Genomic DNA, 22,637 nt, shown 5'->3' on the forward strand with positions numbered 1-22,637 from the left:
AATCTTGTTAATTACTCTTCCTAGTGAAGTTGGGGAAAATTTACTTCAGGTGGCTGCAATAGAGAAAGTGGAACTTGCAGCTACATTCATTTTGTGTATGTAGAATTTACAGATTGATAACCAATATTTGGCCTTTAGAGATGTGCACTCACAACACAATTAAACATTAGACAGATGTAGAGTGCTACATCAAACCTTCTTGATGTGTCCAGTTCAGAAACATGTGAACACATTGGCACAATGTCCGTTTGAGAACTTCCATTGGTGTTAATCAGAAGACGAATGAAAAAAGAATGAAATCATGAATCTTAAATGCTGACGTCTAAATAAATAAAATTGACTTTACTTATGTAGCTACATCTAATAGCCTATGTGATAACAAATGTGCTTCAACATAAAGTACAAAAAAAGAAAAAAGATTTAGTCTGTGAAAAGATGTTCTTTCCAGAATAACTTGATTATTTCACACTAGACTCTCTGTATGAACACGTGCAGACCAGAGTGGAGTTTTCTGCTCAGAGATTAAAGTGATTTCATTCATTCTGCATGTCGTTTTCCCATCACGTCATTTCACCCACTTCCTCTCCTCCTTCAGTCTGTGATCAAAGCTCTTATGAAGCGCTCAAAAACAAAACACGTGCAGACAATTTCTCCATTTAGACTGAAGTTTTCAAAAATTAGATACATTTTTGAAAACTTCAGAGGGATTTCCTGAATGGTCCAAACACAGGCATGCCTGATTTGATCTCTAACGGAGAGGAAAATGGGTGTATTCTCTGTGAAGAATGAAGATCTTTCTTCACTTTAAATCCTTGAAGCACCGAGAGAAAAAAAAAACATATTGATCTCAGCAAATTGTTCTTTTATTGAAAAGATCCTCGTTGATAAATGACACTGCTGCAGGCCGCCATCATTACTGCAGACGGGAAACAGTAAATGGCCTGCAGACTGAGGCTTTTAAAGCAAGACATTACAAGTTGCAGGTTCTGGGGTTCAGTTCCCACGGCGAGCATGAAATGAAGCAATCATAGCAGGTATAAAAGAAATAATAAAACTATACTGAAGAACCAACTGAAAGAAAAGCGTTCTGGTGAAGGTAAAAAGATCAATGAGTGATTATTAATCACTGTCTGAACGTGTTGTATTATTTTGATCATATGGATGGACAGCAGAGAAGTTATAAAGCAGCAAGTCTCCTTTGGATCTTTCTTTCTGAAAACTTGTCGCCATTCCTGCCATGGTTTGGGGTTTTTGTCCTGTCATTTCCTGTTTTATTTTGTAATCTTCTCCCTCTTGTGTCTGGTAGTGTTGCTTCCTGTCTTTGATTGCTTTAATTCTTTTCACCTGTGTCAGTTAGTTTCACCTGTGTCTCGTTGTCTCGCCTACCTGAGTGTATTGAGTCTGTGTGTTTCCTGTGTTCAGTGTCAGATCGTTGTCGTACCATGTGTCTGTGTTTGTCGTCAGTCCTGTATTTTTCCTGCGCCTCTGTGTGGATTTACCTGTTGGGGCTCCTGTTATTTTTTTTTTTTGTGTTGGTCTTTTTTCGATTACTTACCTGGATTTCTCAGCTGCTCTTAGTTGTGTTGCTGTTTAAGTGAGTAATAAACTCTTCTTTTGTTCTTCAACCTGCCTGAGTCCTGCATTTAGGTCCTCTTTTGAACTGAACGTAACAAAGCCATTGAAACTGACATGAATCAAAAGGGTCTGTTTACCAAAATCACATTTAATTTAATTAACTGAAAGGGGATAGTTCTGGTTTAAAGGAGATGTCGGTCTCACTTCCAATGGAGGTGGATGAACATTTTGTTTGTTCATGGCATCAAAAGATGACATTTCTCTGCAAGAAAGTACTTTTAAATAAGAACTATAAAACACTGAGGTCTGTGGAAACCTCAGAGGTGCTTATCTCAAAAACTGGACAACCAAAACTCTGCGTAGCTAGCTGTCACCAGGGGTAAGTGGGGAAAATATGTTTGTAATTTGGGTAAACTGACTGTTTAAGAAACTTTAAAGGAACATGTCTTTAAAATCTTCCTTGATTCAACTTTTAGAATAAAATTGAGAAAACACTGGCGGCTCCTGTCAGTGATGTATTAATGTCCAGTGTCACAATGTAAACAATAGAGGTCAAAGGTCAACAGGCTGGCCCAGTGGAAACAATAGTGACCCAATCTGTGTTTGACTGATCGCAGGTGCCACAGAGATTATTGATATGACACTCTCTCATTGTTTCCTCTGTGTGATTAATCTTTATTTTCATTCCTAATTACTGAGGTCTGTGTCAGGGTCTATAAATACTGCTCAACAGACTGTAAAGACAGAATATATTGTGGAAATATACAGCGGCTGTAGTCCAGTGGATCCTGAAGAGGGGCAGACTGACCTGCAGGACCGCAGAGATGCCTGTTCACCTCGTGTGGCTGAGTTTTTGCAGATGTGCATGTCAGCTGAAAATGTAGTTTACGTTTTGAACGTTTTCCAGCCTCAGTTAAAGTTTTCAAATCATTTCTAAAACATTTCCTGTCATTACTGAAATGCCAAACCAGCAGAGAACTAGGCTCTGTTCGAAGTAGCATACCAGCATACTAATCATAAATATGATGTAAAATTGAGTATGTAGTGCGTTCCAACTACATAGTATGTGGATTTTGTGTATGCTAGAAATACCCGGATGTATGTCGCCGCATACAGCGCAATGGCGTTAAAATGATTACGAATGATGGAAAGTGACGCAGGATGTTAAGGTACAGTTACGAGCTCACATGTGTAATGTACTGTTGAGAAAATATCTAACAAAATACTGAATTGCCTTAAAATCATGCTGGAAAAGATTAATTTTAGTTGAGTTTGTTGATTCTACATTTGTGAAACAATTTTCATTCAACGGTAGCTGGGGCTGGTCATGTGATCGATAGTCATGTGATGCAGAGAAGACGTATTGCTTGAGTACTTCGGGGTGAACAGCCTGCTGGTAATGGCATCCTTAGTATGCAGTGATTGATTGCGAACACACTCGTATTCTAATCTCCTCTCTCTGTCCTCTTTAGCAGAAGTACCAACATTGAAAAATGCCTAATGATGTGCCACTCTTGTGTTAGTGGCATTTGCCAGTTCTGAGTGGTATGTCTCTTAAATTCTGGCATTCGATCCAATAACAGACACACTATCAGCACAAAGTGATTCTTACTGGCTATGCCACTTCAGATTACAGTACTCCTCTGCTATAGTAATTTACAGTGTGACTAACTTGCATATGCCACCCACAGACTGTATCTAAAGATGGACGACATGACAGCTCCCCAGAAGTCAAGCCAAGACATCTCGATCGCCCCCTGGTGGCTGGCTGTAGTATAAGCCCCGCCCCCTCCGTGTTAGCGGATGGGACATGAGCCAAACTGAAAGCTCAAATACATTTTTCCCCAAAGATGGTTTCTGTCAGTTCAGGTAGTTAACATGCTGATGTTTTGTTAAAGTGTCCATTTTTCTTTAAAGTTTTGGTTTTAACTATTTATTTGATGCTACAAAAAGGGGGTTTCGCGCCATGATTGACAGCTGAGCCTGCTCGCAATTGAGTCGGCAGGACCTCGATACGGCGGCTCCAACCCCGATCACGACTGCGCACACTCAGGCTCCAAATGACGTCGCAAGATGGCGGCTCCCATATCCGGGATGTTTTGGCTTCATTTTTGTACAGTGGGAGGAAGTGGACACGCGTCCATCTTTACATACAGTCTGAGATGCCACCCACAGCACATCACTGCTGTTACACTGACAAAGGCCTGCTATACAACTTAGAACGGCAAAAATAATCAAGTCTACAGACGTGCTCGTGGCGGCTCTGAGACTTCGGCACAGCGGTGCTATGAGCTAACATGCTGATGTTTATCATGTTCACCATCTCCGTTAGCTAACTGCACTAAACACAAAGTACAGCTGAGGCTGATGGGAATGTTACTAGCTTTGGTCAAAATTGATAGCATCTTGCACATGTTCCTGTAAAGTACTAAAACACTTTCCTTCATTTCACACAAAGGTGCATCAGCCCCGCCCTAAAGACACAGCTTCAGAAGCTTCTGATTGGTTAGTTATGTGACAAATGACGTTCTTCTGTTGCATGGGGAAAGATGAATGTGAAAGGAATTGTATAATATCTAGTTGCCACTGTGTAAGCTGCAAAAGGTTTTACAGCAGACCTGTTAATGTTTTTTCAGTAGTCTCATACTGAAAACATTGAGTGACTCAGCCTGCAGGTTTAGCTGCTCTGTAGAAAACAGTCTCTTATTTCTGACTGACCTGCACCTCACACCTCGCGGGTCATCGGGTCTGATGTGAAAAGGGTCTCACATGGGTCAAAACCAGGATGGGAGATATGGGGATGTCACCTTTACTCTCCCTCTCTCCGTCACCTGACTCAGCATGTCAGTGGGCGGGTCCTGCGGCCTGTCAGTCAGACCCGTTCCTGCTACCTGATTGGTCTCTCTCCTCCTGGGTGGGCGGTGCCGACGGATCCACATGGAGTCTGCTGGGGGTCTCTGTGCCCAGCAGTCTGCTCCATCCTCCGGTGGAGAAGCTCCGAATACTCTGCAGCAACTTCATCATCCTCAACATCTGTACGGAAAATAACTGAACTGTCTGCTGATGTTCCCACATTTTTACCAGCAGCAACGGAGAAGAAAAGACTGCTCTTCTTCCACTTGTGCGTAAAATAATTTTTCATTTGAATTATTAACTGGAGAGGAATATCGGCTGCATGCTGTCACTGATGTTTTCCCTTTGCGCAGTGGATGGACTTTGAGCTCTTTCCTTCACTCACCAAAACGGATTAAGGAGTTAATTAGAGACATTATACGTAAATCAGTGCTTCCCTGCATCAGGGAACTTGGCTGTTTCTCGCAAAGAAATATTTACGCGTAAAATCCTTCTTAGTGGATCACTGTAAGAGACAGATCCGCTCTTGTGGCTCTGCCGGACGCTTTGCTGTCTTCTCCAACTGCAACGGGTTTGATGGAAACATGACCAGAGCTGCAACCGGAGCGGTTCTCCTGCACAACCTTCTCTTCCACCTGCTCCCGCTGCTGCTGCTACATGCCTCAGCGGTGTGTCTGTCCGCGCAGCCCCGGCATCCAGCGCGCTACTTCGGACAAATAGCCGAGAACTCCCCGGCTGGGACGCCGGTGGCCGGGATGGTGTTGCTGCTGGGAGCCAGCGGCTGCCCCGGTGCGGACCTGAATGCCAGCCTGGTGGGGGATTACGCGTCCGATTTTAGGCTTGTTCGCTACCGTGGGCACCGGGACCACCGGGGGCATCTGGGTTTGGTCTCCGCCAAAGCTCTGGACCGGGAGTTTATAGCGATGTACGAGCTGACTGTGGAGCTGCCGCCGCAGTGTCTGAGGAGACCGGCCGCCGTCCAGGTCGAAGTGTCGGACAGGAACGACAACATCCCCCGGTTCACCAGCGGGAACCAGACGGTTGAAGTGGACGAACTGACGCCGCTCGGTACCGACCTGGTCCGCTTTGACGCGAAGGACGGCGACGCGGAGAGGAACGGACGCGTCACTTTTTACGCGTCACCGGAGTCTCACCTGCTCCACGTGGTTCCACAAACCGGGCAGGTGAGGCTGGTCGGGTCCCTCCTGGGTGTCAGCCAGGTGACTCTGCGCCTTTTCGTGAATGACAGCGGAGATGTGGTGCTGATAGGTGAGCCGGTGTTCTTGCGCATCAACGTCCGCCGCTCCAGCAGAGCGCGGCGGAGGCCCCGGGCTCTGTCCGAAGAGCTGACCTACACCGTGACCGTCCCGGACCACGTCAGAGTCGGGGACCTGGTGTTCACGGTGCCGGACCAGAAGTTCGAGCAGCGGTGGTTCGAGGTGATGTCCGAGGCCGACTCGCCGGTCCAAATCGAGCGGGACTCGGGGCGCCTGTACCTGGCGCGCAGCCTGCGGGAGCCCGCCGAGGTGGTGGTGAAGATCCAGAACGTCCGAGGTAAGAAGGCTTATTTCTTTTCGTGCGTAAAAGCGCAAACGAGACGGAGTTGACCTGCAGTTCTGATGGTTCGAGACTCTGGTGACGCTGCTGCATCATCAAGGTTTTACATGCTGTTGGATTTAATGATGAAGCTGATGATGGTTTACTGCTCAGTTTGGTAATCTCTGCTCATTTACAGCAACGTTATGCAATTAAGTTTAAGTAGACTTGTGTATGTGGAATTTATTTTTTCATTATGCTTCTTAAATACATCTTCAGAAAATTATTCTGCTCCCAAAAACTGCGATTTTAAACGTCGCCATCAAGTCATCTGTACCCTCTAGTTTCATATCAGAAGACATCTTAGGTGTCAGCAACTCTTAGAATAATCCCTGCCTCTTCTATCATTTTAAAATATCCTGTCTGCTTTGAAAAAGGCAGCTAGCAGAATATTTTGCGTGGCCAGTTGCGGGTCAAACGTGCTGGTTGGGTTCCAGAGGTGGATTTATAGCATAACAGTTGGTTTAATTGGGAGGAAAGACAAACTGTGCAGCTAAACCAGAAGGAAATGTGTTTAAATGATTTGGTTATATCCTCTGGCTCTGATATTGTTTCCTAGGATTTGTGCAGGGCCCTCACCAGGAGTTTATAAGTGGTGGGGTCAAAGGTCAGCAGACTTAGTGAACAAGCTGCAACATGTGTGGCCCTTTAATACTGTTACTGCCTGATTTTTCTATAGTTTGTCTAACAGCGCAGCAGTGAGTTTCCTCTAAAGTTTATTGCAGAAGTGTCATTTAAGGACTGAGTGGGTTTATTCATCGAGGTGTGTGTGTGTGTGTGTGTTGGCTCGTTTCCAGCAGAGTTTGAATCGACCTCAACCGTCACAGTCTACTTTCCACTCTTTCATTCATTCCTTACAGCACTCCTCACATCATCGCCAAGTGTGTGTGTTTGTGTGAGAGGGAGACACAAACACACATTTACAAAGAGAGAGAGAGAGAGAGTGTGTGTGTAGCCAGCAGGTCGTTAAAGGACAAACAGAATTGACAGTGTTTAGTGTGTGAGGTGAGCAGAGTAAACACACCTCAACTCACTTCACACACAAATTTTACTTTTAAAAATACTGTTAACACTCTCTCTCTCCTGCTGTACAGGACTGAATCTTCTCCAGAAGCCTGTATTTGACCTTGGTTGAAGCTGATTATTTAAATGGTTAAAAGCATTGGACAGAAGTGCAGTGTTTGTTTTTGCTCTGTTTAACTTGGCCGCTGTGACGCTGCGGTTTCCCGTTTGGATTAATAAAGTTCACTCAACAAGTTCCTCATATCTAAACCACAAAATAGCTTTTTTGCCAGATGCACAAACGTAATTTTATTTTCTCAGTATGATATTACTGACCTTTTCGTTTGATTCCAGGAGGGAGCATGAACGGTTATGTCTGGTTGCATGTGGCTTCTTATCTTACAGGAGACTACTGCTAATATATTAGTTTTTGGATCCAAAAAGCATCGATGTACAGTATTTCTCTGTTTTCAGGAAGAACGGGACATTACTGTAAGAATTGGGCTGTATTTGTACAGCAGTTTATTACTGTGTAAGGTTTGGCTGAGATTGTGCAACTTAAAGGATAGGTTTGGATTTCTTTTTTAAGTCAGTCTTACAGTAATACAATACTCACATACAGTATGCACTGTAATCACTCATCGTCATGGTTTAAAGAAACTTCTTAATTAACTTGGTCAAGCTTCAAAAAACCAAAGTGAAGTTTTCCAAAAAAAAAAAAAAACGTAACCAACTAACCTTCTGAATAACCTGATACTTTAAACGGATTGATTTATAGAGCTAATTTGGAGGAAGCTCTGCCTGTCAGGCTGAATTCAGGGCAAAACAGTCCCCTTTCCTCATTTTCCTAACTGATCGGATTATTACAGGAGCTGCTCACATTTACTTCTAAGACCGTTTTAACTCTGCATGTGACGTTACATGTTACGATTCCAGCTTTGTCTCATTTGGCTGCAATAATCTCAGTAAAACCACAAAAGATCATGGGGCTGATGATTTAAAGGATTAGTTCAACCAAACTACAAAAAGAGACTTACTCTCCCTTCATGACAAATGAAGAAAAACACATCTGAATTGGAACTACTTTCTACCAAAAAATAGTTCTGATGATAAAAACTGTTGAATGTTGTGTTACGAACAGGAACGCTGATTCGGACGCTCTTTTAAATGTAATGTTTTAATGCTGTGGGCCCCACAAGCTAAATTCCATTGACCTCCGTTGTGTCAGGGTGGAGCGAGAAGTCGCAGAAACAGATATCTTAAAACCTGGATAGTAAAACCTAAGCTACCTGACTGGACAGAAACCACCAGAGGGAAGAGAGGAAAATGAAATAACCCTTTAATACTTGACTAAACTCATCCAAACACAGCTTTCAGAATACTCCTCTGTCAGTGGGAACCTGCCCACCCCAAACAGTTCTGCACTGAAAGGTGAACCCCGTCCATCTGGAGCTTCAGGGCGACTTAAACAAACTCTTAGAAATATTTAATAATCAGTATTAAACCAGTCAATATGAAACTGAAGTGATTCAGTGTCACTGGAGTTGTTTGACAGGATGAAACGACGTCCAGATGCCGTAGTGATTGACCCCCCAAAAAAAGTAAATGTTTAACCAAGAGCCTAAACTCCCCACATCTGGACGGCGGCGGTGTCTCGGTGTTCTGGTCCGATCTGGCTAATCAGTCGATCCAAACTGCATCTCCGCTGTTTATTTGCAGAAATTAGTTGTGTTTGCTCACCTGGAGCTCTCCCAGGTCTGAACACACGGCCCGGAGCCTCCGACAGGAAGCTTTGTTTGTGTTAAAGCAGACTGCTGAGCTCAGGTCGGCTCTGGTTTGTGTGTGTGTGTGTGTGTGTGTGTGAGTGAGTGAGAGACTTGGTCGACACGGCGCTGAGCATGCTGTAAACTGGCCGGCTGATTGAGGCGACCTGTCTTTCGTCGGCCGTGGTTGTGATTTTGATCTGTGGGAACGAGGTCTGAGCAGCAGCGGTCGGTGGAAGTCACACTCAGCACGCTGGCCTCTGATTGGCCAGCTGGCTCGGCAGATTCTCTATAGTTTACACTGTTTGCAGTCTGAGCAGAGTCACTCCAGTAAATCTGAGACTCAACAAGTAACATCAGTTCCCCCTCTGGACCTGCTGGGTCATTGTGTCTCCGTCAGATCTTCCTCTACTCTGTTTATTTAAGTTTCATCCTCAAAACACTCACTCCTCTTTTATTAATCATTATAATTTTTATAGTAGCGCAGGACATAGTCACACTGTGGCTGCTGTAAACAAAAGTAATAGAAATACTTAGAGCTGTAGACTTGGACTTTAAAGTCACACAAATCAGGACTTGAGACTTAAACGTAATGGTATTATGTATGGACATGACACCAGAACCAAAGGTTATAGTTGTTTATAGTTGTGCAAAATATAAATATAGGCTAATTAAAACGTTTTACCTGCATGTTTCTGTTCCTCCTCTGCATATTTGGAAAGTCGCATTGAAATTTGAAGTACCATTAAATATAAAACATATGCAAAATAAAACTTTTAACAATTTAATAAAAGATAATATTTTAACAGATCATTCAAGAAAAGTTCACACTTTTTAGTAACATATTTTTAGTAACATTTCTAATTGAATCACAGATGGAGTTGTTTATTCAATTAAATTTTATTTATAGAGCGCCAATTCATAACAGAAGTTCTCTCATTGCACTTTTCCTACAGAGCAGGTCGAGACCGAACTCTTTATAATATTTACAGAGATCCAATCATGAAATATACAAACAGTATACACTGGGACCCCCTCCAGGTGTCACAGGATGCTCAGACACTGAGCAGTAGTTAGTCTATAATGAAAACACACATACACGCACTCCCACACAGACTTCAGCTCCTGTATATAATAAATTGTACACATGTGACCCTCGCACCACACACAGACATCTGCACACACACAGGTCTCTCTCTCTGGCAGGTCATCCATCACTGCAGATGGCAGCGACTACTCACTGGTTTTATCCTTGACATACAATAAATGTATAGGAAACACACACGCTCTCTCTCACACACACACACACACACTCTTGTTTGTCGTCTTGTTTATGTGTGCAGGCCATGACTTCAGGCCACTTTGCTCCTGTGTCCGTGCACACTAGTTACCTCTACTTATTTAAACTGTATGTGCATTTGAACTGATGGATTTGAAGTAAAGATAATGAGCAACATGAAAACAGTCAGAAACATGTAGACAGATTAATGAAGTAAAATGTAATAAAGCATCTATGTCAGTCTGTGATGAAGGCGAGCTGGTGAATGTGGTGCTGCGTTTTCACCACAGTTTTTGTGGACAAGCAGAAAATGGCTTTTTGCATACCAGAGCCCAGTTGCAGATCACTGTTAGAACCTTTCACATCGCGCTCTGCATGCCCTGATTTTGTTAAAGCACCTCCAGAATCCCCATATTTCCTCCCAGCCCACAGCTGAGCTTCAAAACATCAGCCGTGAGCAGGAAATGGGCAGAAATTTGGGGATTTGGTGGAGTAATAACAAAACCAGGGAGTTTATCTGCAGCCACAATCATTTCTCCCAACACATTTAATTTCAAAAATAGATCTGACAGAATCTTTGTTGTCAGGTTTTCATACGATATTTAAGAACTGGATTTAATTAATGGCCATGAGAACATGTTGGATGATCTGCATTCGTCTCTTTTTGTGCTTTGTGGCCACGTCTTGTATTTGGCTGGTTCATATTCTCGGTCTCGATGAGCACGTTCGCAGTGCTGTTACTCGGTGATGACGGGGTCGGGTTCTGACATCCAGTTCTGTTTTGGCTCCAGGCTGATAAAACGGCCGGATTTGTTCAGCTTCAACAGGAACATATTGCTTATCGAACCTTTGATCCCCCGTTGCTGTTTTTTTTAATAAACAAACAAAGATCATTGTAAGAAACTTTGAGGGAGCAGGTTTCAGATCTTTAGTCTTTGCTGACTGACACTTCTGCTGTATCTGATTATATCAGTGGCAGCTAATTAATGTTAATTTCATGAGTAACTTGCCCAGAAGCCAAAATGAAACTTGTCTTGTGCTTTGTGCAAGCCGGCGTCTGTACTCGCCAAAGATGATCTGTTGGAGAAAGAAATGCCACGCTCACATCTTTTTGTAGTTCAACAAGAACAACAGCGAGCGATCGAGTCAGTCACGTCACATCAGCTTCAGGAGTGGGAAACTCCGAGTTAAACTTTCAAGCATATCCAATAAATATTTTAAGCTTATCAACTTAACAGCTCTGTGTGTCAGATACATTCAATCAGCGTTTTACATCTTCTCCTGCTCACCTCATTTTAAGTTGTAGCTACAGGTTGTCAACATTAATTAGGCTGCCACACTGTTGTAGTTCTGCTTTCTCAACCAGAAACAGCTGAATACAGTTCTCAGTTGAATCTTTGAGTTTTAGTATATTCTTATTCTTATTTAGTATATTCTATATAAATTTGATTACTTACAAATGTTGAAAGCTAAACCAAAGATACTCCATAACAGAAGATAACGTATTACAGGCAGTGCCAATGGTATGAAATGGTATACACTTCCTGTCTCCTGAGTGGGCGTGGTCACCTCTCCCCAGTTAAATAATGATAGCAATAATAGTGTTATTAAATAAAGAAACACAAGTCCCTTTTTAAAATGTCTGTTTATCCGCTCGGAAAGCGACGTCGGCAGCACTGCAGTGAAACCAGACCGCCGGTTAGGGAAGAGATGTTGCCAGGTCTCGCGAGAAGCCTCGATCAAAGTTAATTTTCTCCTGATTTGTCTGTCTGAAAAATGCCATCTTAGTGTCAGAATGTTTGGAAGATATGTGGTTTGTGAAAAATGGGTCCGATATTTACTGCCGCTAGAGGGGCGGGGCCGTGACTAACCCGACTCTGGCTAAACCTGTAAGATTACTGAATTCAGATTTGATAAAATGCTATCAAACCCTGGACAAACTAAGCAAACTGAAGCAGAAATCACTGTGAAATGAATAAAATGTGAACACAGCTTGAGAAAACCGACTGTGACTCAGCCAAACTTCTGAGAGCACAGACCTTTTATTCTTTTCTGTCCCATTAACTGTAATGAATGTGTTTATTTGCATATTTAAATGAGAAAATTGTTCCTGTTGGGCTGCAATTAATGCAGCTGCCTGCACACCGACGGGCCTGTTCCCTCATTAAACTGCAGCCTCACTGTTAACTATTATTAATTGTTTTAGTCAAAGTGTGTGTTTGTGCATACACACACACACACACACACAAATACGCATTATTCCACAAACATGGTCCTGGTCTGTCAGGCTTTCCTACAGATTTTCTGTGCTTGGCAGCCCTGAGGTGACACACACACACACACACTTCTATTGTCTTTATTTCTGGATTTAGCCTGAGGCCCGAAGCAACCTCCCATCGCACCGTGTGTGTGTGTGTGTGTGTGTGTGTGTGTGTGTGTGAGAGACACCAAACACTATAGGACTGCATGTCCTCGAGGCTGCTGAGCTTCACAGTGATTGTGTGTTTGTCAATGTCACATACATTGATCACACCAGTCTCGATATGCATGTTTGTTTGTTGGTATTTCAGTGTGTTTGTGTGTGTGTGTATAGCTGCAGGACAAATGATTGTGACCACTCACTGAAGCTCCCCAGAATGACCTTTTTAAAAGGCAACAAAGCAGCAACACACACAAATAATGTTCCATATTCCTCAAATTTAGCATAATAGTTTTGAATCACACAAACACTGCAGCTCGTTAAATTTTTTAAAAACAATTCAAAAGCTGATGAACTAAGGGGTTAAAGGAACAGTCTGAACTTTTTACAGTGGCTCGATATCTTCCCCAGATGAGAGGATGGACATCAGCTACATGTCTGTGCGTACAGTGCAGAGTTAGGTCCAGGATGTGTTTAGCCTAGCTTAGCACAAAGACTGGTAGCAGGGGGAATCTGCTAGCCTGGCTCAATCAAGAAAACACACTGAATATATCCACTGCAATTGTTAGTTTTCGCTGTAATGATTATTAAAACCTCAAGGTTCAAGGTACATTTTTTATTTGTCATACATACAACGCAGGGCTGCACAATAAAATTAAAGTTGTAGCCCCCTTCAAGCTACACACACAGCATATATACAAATATTTAAAATTAGAATAGAATAAAAAATAGAAGCAGCACAACGAAGGTGGTGGCATGGTAATGTGCAAAACCAGCATAACAGAAAGTTCCATGTCATTTATTTATGGTGGAGTGCGAAGGATGAGGTGGAGTTGAGGAGTCTCTCAGCCTGAGGGAAGAAGCTGCTCTGTAGTCTGGTGGTACGGCAGGTGAGACTCTCAAACATGCTCGCTATGGCCTTATCAAAAGTAATGCTAATATTAGCTATCAACCTAATATTTATTTTAACGCATTCATTATGTACAGGTGGTATTCTTACCATTCCTAGGTGTTTTTATTGATTTCCTAACCCCTAAAAACACAGACTTCAGTTGCTAATTAGCTAAAACGTGTTTTAGCCAACATTATTTAGCTGACACATTAGTTAGCTTTACCAGTGGGAAATATTAAAAGAAGTCTCTAACACTTTAGGAAGTCTTTTCCAGACTGAGATGAGAAGATGGATATCAGTTTCATAGGTCCAGGACGTGTTTAGCCTAGCTTAGCACAAAGACTAGACTGAACTGGACAGAGCCGGGCTAGCTGTTTCCCTGTGCTTCCAGTTATTATGCTAAGCTAGGCCTGACTCCAGTTCTTACACTTACATCTTACATCTAAATGACCAGAATACTAGAAACAACATTTGTGTCCCCCGAACAGATTTGTCATGCTCTAAGAGTACTGTTGGCAAGGCTGTCAGGATAGCTAAGTCATCAGTAAGTTGTTTGTTCTGTCCAACACTTTCACATTGTGGCTGTAATGAAGATCACAGCCTCTAGGGGACGCTAGCAGGACTTTAAATTGTTAGTCATGTTTCCTTTCTGTCCTCATCCCCCCTCTACCTTTCCACCACTCTGTTCCTCTTTATTTCTATATATCTGTTGTCCTAATAGCTTATTGACAGCCAATCAGCAGTAGCCTCAGGCGAGGCCGCTCACCAATCACCAAGTAGGACAAGGTCATCCCATCCAGACGGCAACAATACGCAACACATGACATGCTACATGCACACAATGTGGAGTTATTTAATTGTTAAATATTAATTTAGACCAATTTGAAAAGTAACTTATGTAAATGTATAAACAGAAATGTAACTAATTTTTTTTGCTGGTATGGTCTTCAGTGATCAGTTATAAATCAGCAGTTATTATCATTAACATGTATCTGTTTAATATTTCATGTGTTTAATTTGTGGTTTTAGGCGGAGATTCATGCTGAAACTATTTCTTGGTGAGACAGAGCCAGGCTAGCGTTTCCCCCTGCTTCCAGTCTTTATGCTAAGCTAGGCTAACCACATCCTGACTCTAGCTCTGAACTTAACACACAGACATGAGATTAATATTGATCTCATGCCTCACTCTCAGAAAGAAAGCAAATATTTCACAAATATATTCCTTTAACTATATATATATATATTAGTATATATCAATGCAGCAGCTTGACTGAAGTCCTTCTGTGGATGTCTTGTATAATAAGTATATTATACTAATTGCCAAATTAGTATACTATGGAGATTAGCATGTGGTTTATACATTATAGTGGTGGAATTTATGGTCAGAGAACAAACATGAGATTTTTTAAGGCACGTTAACCTTCATACAGAGGGATGGATGATAAAATGGAGGTGCGAAAGTAAGTAGTGAGGTGCCACGACCCGTATAAAACAACTTGGAAACACCTGATCCTGTCACACACACACACACACAAACATGAAGCAGTACAGATGCGTCCCACAGAGCTCCCAACTGGAAACACACCTGGTTAACTGCTCCTGTCAAACACATGCAAACACACACACAGCTCCCCCCTATAGAGCTCAACACACACACTTCTTACCTGCTGTGCTGAAAGTTTTACAGTTTTACTAAGATTGAATACATATGCAGTGTATCATAACATCATACACACTAACTTATTCTGTCTCTCAAACACACACACACACACACACACAGCCAAGTATCAGATCTTGAGAAGCCTTCATCTGTGTTAATTAATGAAAGTCTGGAGCAGACATCAGAGGACACACATACACACACACACGCATACGCCACAGGGTCTCCTGTGATACCCTGAGTAGAGCAAAGTGGTGATCAAGGATGTGGCCTGCGTGTGTGTGGAGAAAGTGTGTGTGTGGTCGTCATCACACACACACTTTCTCCATCCCTCTCCGTATTTCCAGCTGTTTCCAACTGTCCTCTCGATCCTTGTTTCCATTCTGCAGCTCGTTGTTTGACCTTTAGCCGCTCCACCTGCATTGAACGTCCAGTCAGAGACAATGGCAGCTCCTGGTCTTGTGCCAGTGATGGTCTAAATGCTGTTGATTAGCCAAGAAAACTGCAAGAATCGCACAGTATTGGCTTGTCTCTAAAACTTTTTCTGTCCAGTAAATTTCTTACATAAATCAGCAGGGTGAAGACCAGACAGCTGGTTCTGAGAACAGTAACACGTAACAGAGGTCGGAGTCATTGTGCATTGAACAGATGGACGCTTCAGTAGTGCTCATGCACCGCTGACGTCTTGCTTTTGATGTGAATTTGCACAACTGTATTTGAGATGTAGCATTGTGTTTTTACTGTTCATAGTGAGCGTAAGCTTCGATCTGTGTAAGCAGGGCTGGTACGGATATTTCTAAGCACTTGTGGAACTGTGTCAGATGTTTTTCCTTATAAGAAAATAAGACTTAACACTCAGTGATAATGACAGGACTTGTTCAGATGGAGCTTCAGAGTGTGAAGAGGGATTATATAACAGGAGTGAACAGAGACGTCTTTTCTCTCTGGTTTAGTCGAGCTGTTCTTCTCGCTGTCCTGCACCGACGCACACTGATAATACAAACTGACTTCCTCCTCCCCTCTGTCTCTCTCTCTCTCTCTCTGCTGAGGGATGGAGGGATGAAGAAGAATCTGCAGTCAGACTCAGACTTTACTACTCCTTCAGTAACTGAACAACAATGATGTTCTTCAGAAAATAAATCCTTCAAAAAACAAACTCTCTGCCTCCATCCGATCAACTATTTACAGACACACGCGCAGAGCAAAGCACACAAACGGACAAATAAACAATGACCTCAGCTGTGTGTGTTAACATGCATGTGAGAGATGTTACACATCTGTTTTCTGTATGTTAACCCCCTCCCCCAGAATGCAAACACACACACACACACACACACACACCCTCAGGGCTGTTACACATCATTGTGTCTGTTCATGTGTGTGCTGACGTGTCCTCGCTAATTGTCTCCCATAACACTCTGCTGCTACTGTTGTTCTCTCAGCTGAGGGAGGATAAACAGATAAATGATGGATAGATGAAAAGATGGATGGAGCTGTCTGTGCGGCTGGAGTCTTATCGGGCCAGGTTCGCGAAGGCTTTTGCGCAATTCCAGCTGGAGCCGCAGTGTGCGTGTCATTTTTGCGAGTGTTTGCGAGGCGCGTCTCTCTGCTAGTTGCAGATGCATTTAAGGGAAATAACAGGTAGAGGAAGTGAATTTACTAAAGCTTCATCCATACTTCCGCATTAAGAAGTATGAAGCTAAGAAGAAGCTCATTTTTACTTAAGTTAAAGTAGAAATATCACAGTGTAAAAATACTCAAGTAAAAGTCCTGCATTCAAAATCTTACTTAAGTAAAAGTATTCGCATCAAATTAAAGTCTTCACCTAGAGACAACAAGCGACTGCGATTGGTCGGCTTGGCCCACTCGTGTTTTCTCTGCATGGCAGCAGTCTGGTTTTGAGCAATAATTATCAACGAATACAAGATCCAGTAATTTTCTATTTGCAAATGAACAGGTGGCAGGGTTTTGTCATTTGTGTTAATTAAACTGGAGTTTGAACTTGATAATCAATTTGTGAAATCACTAAAGGCTGCGAGTACACACTTCTGTTTATTGATGAAACGTTTACAGTTTGCATTTGACTGGACTTACACCAGTATGCACCTCCACCGGCTGCATTAGTAAATCGGGGCTGTTGATGGAGAAAGTGAAGGGAATCCTGATGACGTAACAAACAAAAAGAAACTTTGAACAGATTTGAGTTTGACAGACCAAACAAGGTGTCACTTTTTCATATTTTTAGAATAAGCACTTTTACTGTCTCTTTGGTTGTATATGGAAGATTGCCCTTTTTAAAGTTTCACAAGTCTGAGGACGACGGAACTCACTCATAAGTGACAGGAGAAACTTTCAGTAGAGAACGAAGATGAACTGTAGACTAGAAGTGGTTTCTAAGAGCAGCGATATGTCAGTTTTATCCTGCAGCAGTTTATGACCTTCACTGATCCCTGCGGCTGGAGAATCACGTTAACAACCTTAACGTCTCCAGAGTGCCTGCCTGTCAATCTCCACCATGACACTCCTCCTCCTCCTCTCTTCCTCTTCCTCCTCTCCCTCGGGCTCTGGTTCCTCTCGCCCCTCGCGGCCGACCCCGGGGAGATCGTTTCTCCGTCGGGTGAAAGGACGGACAGAGAGATGAAGTGACGCTCTCGGCTCTCGCTTCCTTCGCTTCGAGTCAAGGTCGCAGTGCCGATTTAAAAAATACTCTGTGGAGCTTATCTGCGCTGAACTCGTCTCTTCAGGGGGATCAGGGGGAAATGGTGATCACTGTCCTCCAAAATACCCCTCCCACCACCACCACCACCACCACCACCATGTCCCTGGGCAACAGGAAACTTTTACACTTTGCCTGGAAGTCTTGAAGCTTAAAATGTACTTAATATATACTCTGTCTACTTAATAATATACTTTATGCATGTCTCTCCATCCTTGAAGAGGGGCTGCTTGTTGCTACGTTTTATTATTCTATTAGTTGCGAAAATTCACAATATGAGACAAAATGGACTCGTCAAGCAGTAGGATGCTTTTGTGGACACGTCATCTGTCTGCAGCTCCTGCGAGGCCTGACGCTGCTGCTCTCCTCTCCACCGCGGATACCTGAAGGTGCGGAGCTGTCCTCCCTCTCTGTCTGTGTGCTGTCTTCATCCTCTATTTCACCCTCCTCCCTGTCGTCATCGTCCACCTGAACGTTACCATCCGACCTGCTGAAAGTCGGCTATCTGAGTTATGAAGTGACACTGTGCTTTTGACGGAGGCGACAAACACGCAGAAAATCGAACCTGTTCCGAAAACTTTAATGACGGACAAAAGTTTCGGAGTCGGTGTGTAAACGTGATTGACGCGACATGAGGTCATATTCATTTTTAAATGTGCGACAATTTCGGACAGCAAATACGGACTTGGTGTGCAAAAGCTTTGTGTGTGTGTGTGTGTGTGTTCAATGCAATGAAAAACCTCTTGCCATGTCAAATAAAATTCTCACTCATTTAGTTTAGTTTTTAGTTTTTAATTGCAATATGCCTCTTTAATTTGGACAACAGAATTTAGTAAAATGCTAAGACAATACAGATAATATACAATAATATTGAATTACAAACTCTAAATGCTGAAATTAACCTGTGTGGTAAAAGCTAAGTTAATATTAGCATCACTTTTACTTTTAGACCAGTTAATGCCACAGATGCAGCAGCAGGGCCACATGATGCTGATGTCTCTCAGTAAGTGTGCTTCAATAAGAAGAAGGGCTTTAATAATGGCTTCATCTCCTCACACACACACACACACACACACACATCTTGCTTACTTGCTGCTTATCACTTCTTGCTAAGCCGAAGGAGAGAAGATATTGTGGACATTCAACATTTTCAGGAGGCAGCTTCGTTTCCAGCAGTAAAGCAGGATTTTTGTGAGTCTAAGCAAATATTACACTGAACTTCCTGTCACCGACCCACACCCCCACGCCCCCCTCCCTCCATCCTTTACATCTAATTTCTGACTGCTCTCCCTCGTCGCCGATGATTCAGAGCAGCAGTCTGAAAAGTTTTCTCTATATTTTTTCTCTCTTTAGTGTACTGATAATAAAAATGTTTAGCAAACACATTCACGGATTTACACAAGTAGGGGGTTTTATTGCATGTGGATTTTTGGCATTTAGAGTGTTTACATGGAGGTGTAACAGGTTACTGCTTTATCTGAGGGAAAATATATATATTTCCATATATATATTTCCAAAAATACCCTCACCTCCCCAAGTTGTCTCCACCTTATAAAAATATTTTGATCAACAACCATTAGACAAATACTTTATAAATCATTTTGTAAATCTGTTTTAGTTTAGGTCTCTGTTCCAGCCTTTTATAAACATTTGAATCGACACATCAGGTCACCTACAACTGAACCTTTGGAAATGATGGGGGGTTATAGTATCATCTCTGTGTGTGTGTGTGTGTGTGTGTGTGTGTGCGCGCGCGCGCATCATGGTGGTCACACCAGAAGGGCTGTCCTGCAGTGTTTCTTCTCTGATGTTCCAGTCTGACCAGTCCATCTGCCACACACACACACACACACACACACACACACACACACACACACACACACACACACACACACACACACACACACTCTCATTACCAGCTGTCCCACAGAGATCCCAGGGTACCTGACCCATATGCCTCTTTCGACACATGGACACATATTTACATATATTTATATTTACACAGACACATGCTGTAAATTAATGTACAATACACACATGCACACACACTGAAGCTTTTTAGCTCTGTGTGTATTGACTTACAGTGAAGTGAGTCTGAGTTTTTGTAATAGAAGAATTCCCGCCTGTTAGTTTTGTGTTTGAGAACTTACCAAAGGAAACAAGGTCAGCTGTGTTCCAATCATAATTCACTTTTTCTTGTTTGTTTGCATTCAGTTTCACCTGCTCAGGTCCATTTCAGGGTGACACAGCACCATGCATTAGTTGGTTACCTGCAGCTTCATAGATAGTGAACACCAGTAGGCGATTTGTTAATTTTTAACAAGGGGGATGGCCCAATGGGAGCACTCCCCTGGCTGGAGGGCGAGGAGGACTCCCTGAAATAAGAGAAAACATTTGTTTTATTAGAAAAAATAACAAGTGAGAACAGTTTATGAGCGAGCTCTGATAAATTCTGACCCGGCCTCTGTCATGTTGCTACCCCGTCTGCTGTAGAGAATAATTCTTACATTTTGACGGAGCGTTTCCATTTTAACCAGCACAGCTTTTCTAGAGACGGCCCGCCACTCGAGTCAGTGACTGAGGTCCACACACAGGCAGAGTAGAGACGAGTCGGACTCGAATCATTTCACATGGCGTGCTCTGAAAGGAGAAAAGTAGACGGCGGAAACAGAGCTTTTAATCAAGAATGGTCAGACTCTTACATGTTCAGTCCTCCCACAGCAGCTCAAAGCCAGTGTTCATATGTTCCGAGATCGTGGCGATTATTAAAAGCGGCACTACGAGACAAAGCACAGAGCATCTTTCAGGTTAACAAGGGGGGGCGGATTTTGGTCATTTTTGGTTGTCCTGATGATCCTGATGTCCTGATTTTAACACACATCTGCCAGGTATTATTTAAAATGAAATTTCTACTTTCCACCACTATGATATAAAGTAGGTGAGTATTTCAGACTTCCAGGGTTTCAGAAGTAAAAGTCCAGACTGTTTCCTCATAGCCAATGTTGCGTGACAGACAGTTTGAGCACTTGGATGGACATGAAACTCTCCAGTACAAAGGATGAACTGTTTTAGAAAATATCTGTTTCTGTTTCTGAAAAGTCAAAGGTACAAATCAGGAGTAAGATGACACTTTGTAGAAACCTGATAAAACATTCAGCTGTTGAATCAGCTCTCTGTCACTGAATCAGAATTCAGCAACTACGGCGACGAGATTAGTTTTGAATTTACTACAGCTCTGATTTGCACCTCTTCACGGCAGTGTGGCTGAGGCTCATGGGTAGTGTAGTACTTAGAGACATTCATGATACTGAACTGTCCCCACTTTAAACTCCTCCCTTTCCAAAAATGTCCTCCACACTCTAAAACATCCACAGTCTGAAACATTAAATCAAATCAAACTGGTCCTCACAAAGATAGAAGTACACACACACACATACATGACCTACTGGCCTGACAAGTGAAACTCCACCTAGTGAAAACACACACGCAGAGGTAAACGTAATGTGACAATGAACCTGAGCACCACAAACACACAAATGCGCACACACACACACACCGCATTAACAATAAAGGACTAAACTTTATTTAGGAGTCACACAGCGCTTCAGGGACAACAGCAAAGGTGTAGATGTCCACTCCCTCCATCACACACACACACCTCTTCCTGGTAATCCAATATGAAGCAGGTTTGTGTTTGCGACACCGTGGCCTCAAATCAGCTCTGACAGGACGACCGCCGCTTGCTCTCTCACACCCCGAGGGTCCTCCACGTGTGTTTGTGTGTGTGTGTGTCTCACATGCCAACCAGTCCAGCCACCACTGTATGCTAACACCAAGCTGTGTGTGTGTGTGTCTTTGTCTGTTTATGCCTTGTTGTGTGTTCAGTGACCGTGTTGCTGGGACTCTGTTTAGTTGTTTCTGATTGTTTACATGTGCATGTCCCTGTGTGTGTGTGTGTGTGTGTGTGTCTGCTTTTGTATGTGTTTTGATTTTGTGTGTTTACATGTGTACGTGTTTTGCGTCTCTATACTGTATATATATTTACCTCACTCTATTGTTTACAGTGTTAATGCTGCTGGTACAAGTCCAGCCATTCAGTCTCTAAGCTTAAACCTCAGTCACTCAGGCGGACTCTGCTGGATAAAACTTCTATATAATTTAAATAAACGCAAAGTATATGTTTAAAAAGTCTACCAGCAATACAAAACGTGTACTTAAATACACTTAATTACAACGTAATAACAGCGCAGTCAAGAGCAACTACAGTAGAGTATCAGTAGGTTGAAAATGGCACACATTTCATCAGCGTGCACATGGAATATGCTTTTTTAACAATGGTATATCTATACTGTGTGAGTGTGATTTCTGCCTGTCACACACACATGTTAGTGTTGTACATGAATAAAATATACAGAGAGACAGAGAGAATATACCTGAGACACAAACATGGAAAAGCTATGAAACACACACACACACACACACACACACACACACACACACACACACACACTCCCTGCTGAACAGTGATGCACTGAAGGTGTAAGGACATTTCTATCTACACGCCTGCTGACTTATTGATGCCACTTGTCAAATATAAATACATCGTTATGATCCAGCAGAGACACAGACACGAGGAAGAAGAAATATTTTAAAAAACAGAAGAAGAGAGGATGTTTCTCTGTCGGTTTTCCCCTCCGGAGCTTGTTGGTTTTTCTGTCTGATGTTCAGGGAGTCGGAGGACGAAGACGAGGACGAGGAGGAGGAGGAGGAGGAGGAGGAGGAGGAAGAGGAGGAGGAGGATTTCAAAGTGGCTTCCAGGCTGGAGAGTGTTTTATTGAAGATATGTGGTGGCCATTTTGTTGTCTTCTTTGTTGGCTTTGTT

General features: G+C 42.8%; 1 protein-coding gene across 1 annotated transcript in view; it reads left to right on the top strand.

Moving 5' to 3' along the window:
• Positions 1-4,446: 4,446 nt before the first annotated feature.
• The window catches only part of si:dkey-22o22.2 (neural-cadherin), a 137,138-nt gene continuing 118,947 nt past the window's right edge, over positions 4,447-22,637 (top strand). The window contains exon 1 of the mRNA XM_044206961.1: positions 4,447-5,982. Within this exon, the coding sequence (XP_044062896.1) occupies positions 5,013-5,982 (970 nt within the window). The 5' untranslated portion in view covers positions 4,447-5,012. The remainder of the gene's footprint in view (positions 5,983-22,637) is intronic.

This window comes from Siniperca chuatsi, linkage group LG9, assembly GCF_020085105.1.
Source record: "Siniperca chuatsi isolate FFG_IHB_CAS linkage group LG9, ASM2008510v1, whole genome shotgun sequence".
In the NCBI taxonomy this organism is placed as follows: Eukaryota; Metazoa; Chordata; class Actinopteri; order Centrarchiformes; family Sinipercidae; genus Siniperca; species Siniperca chuatsi.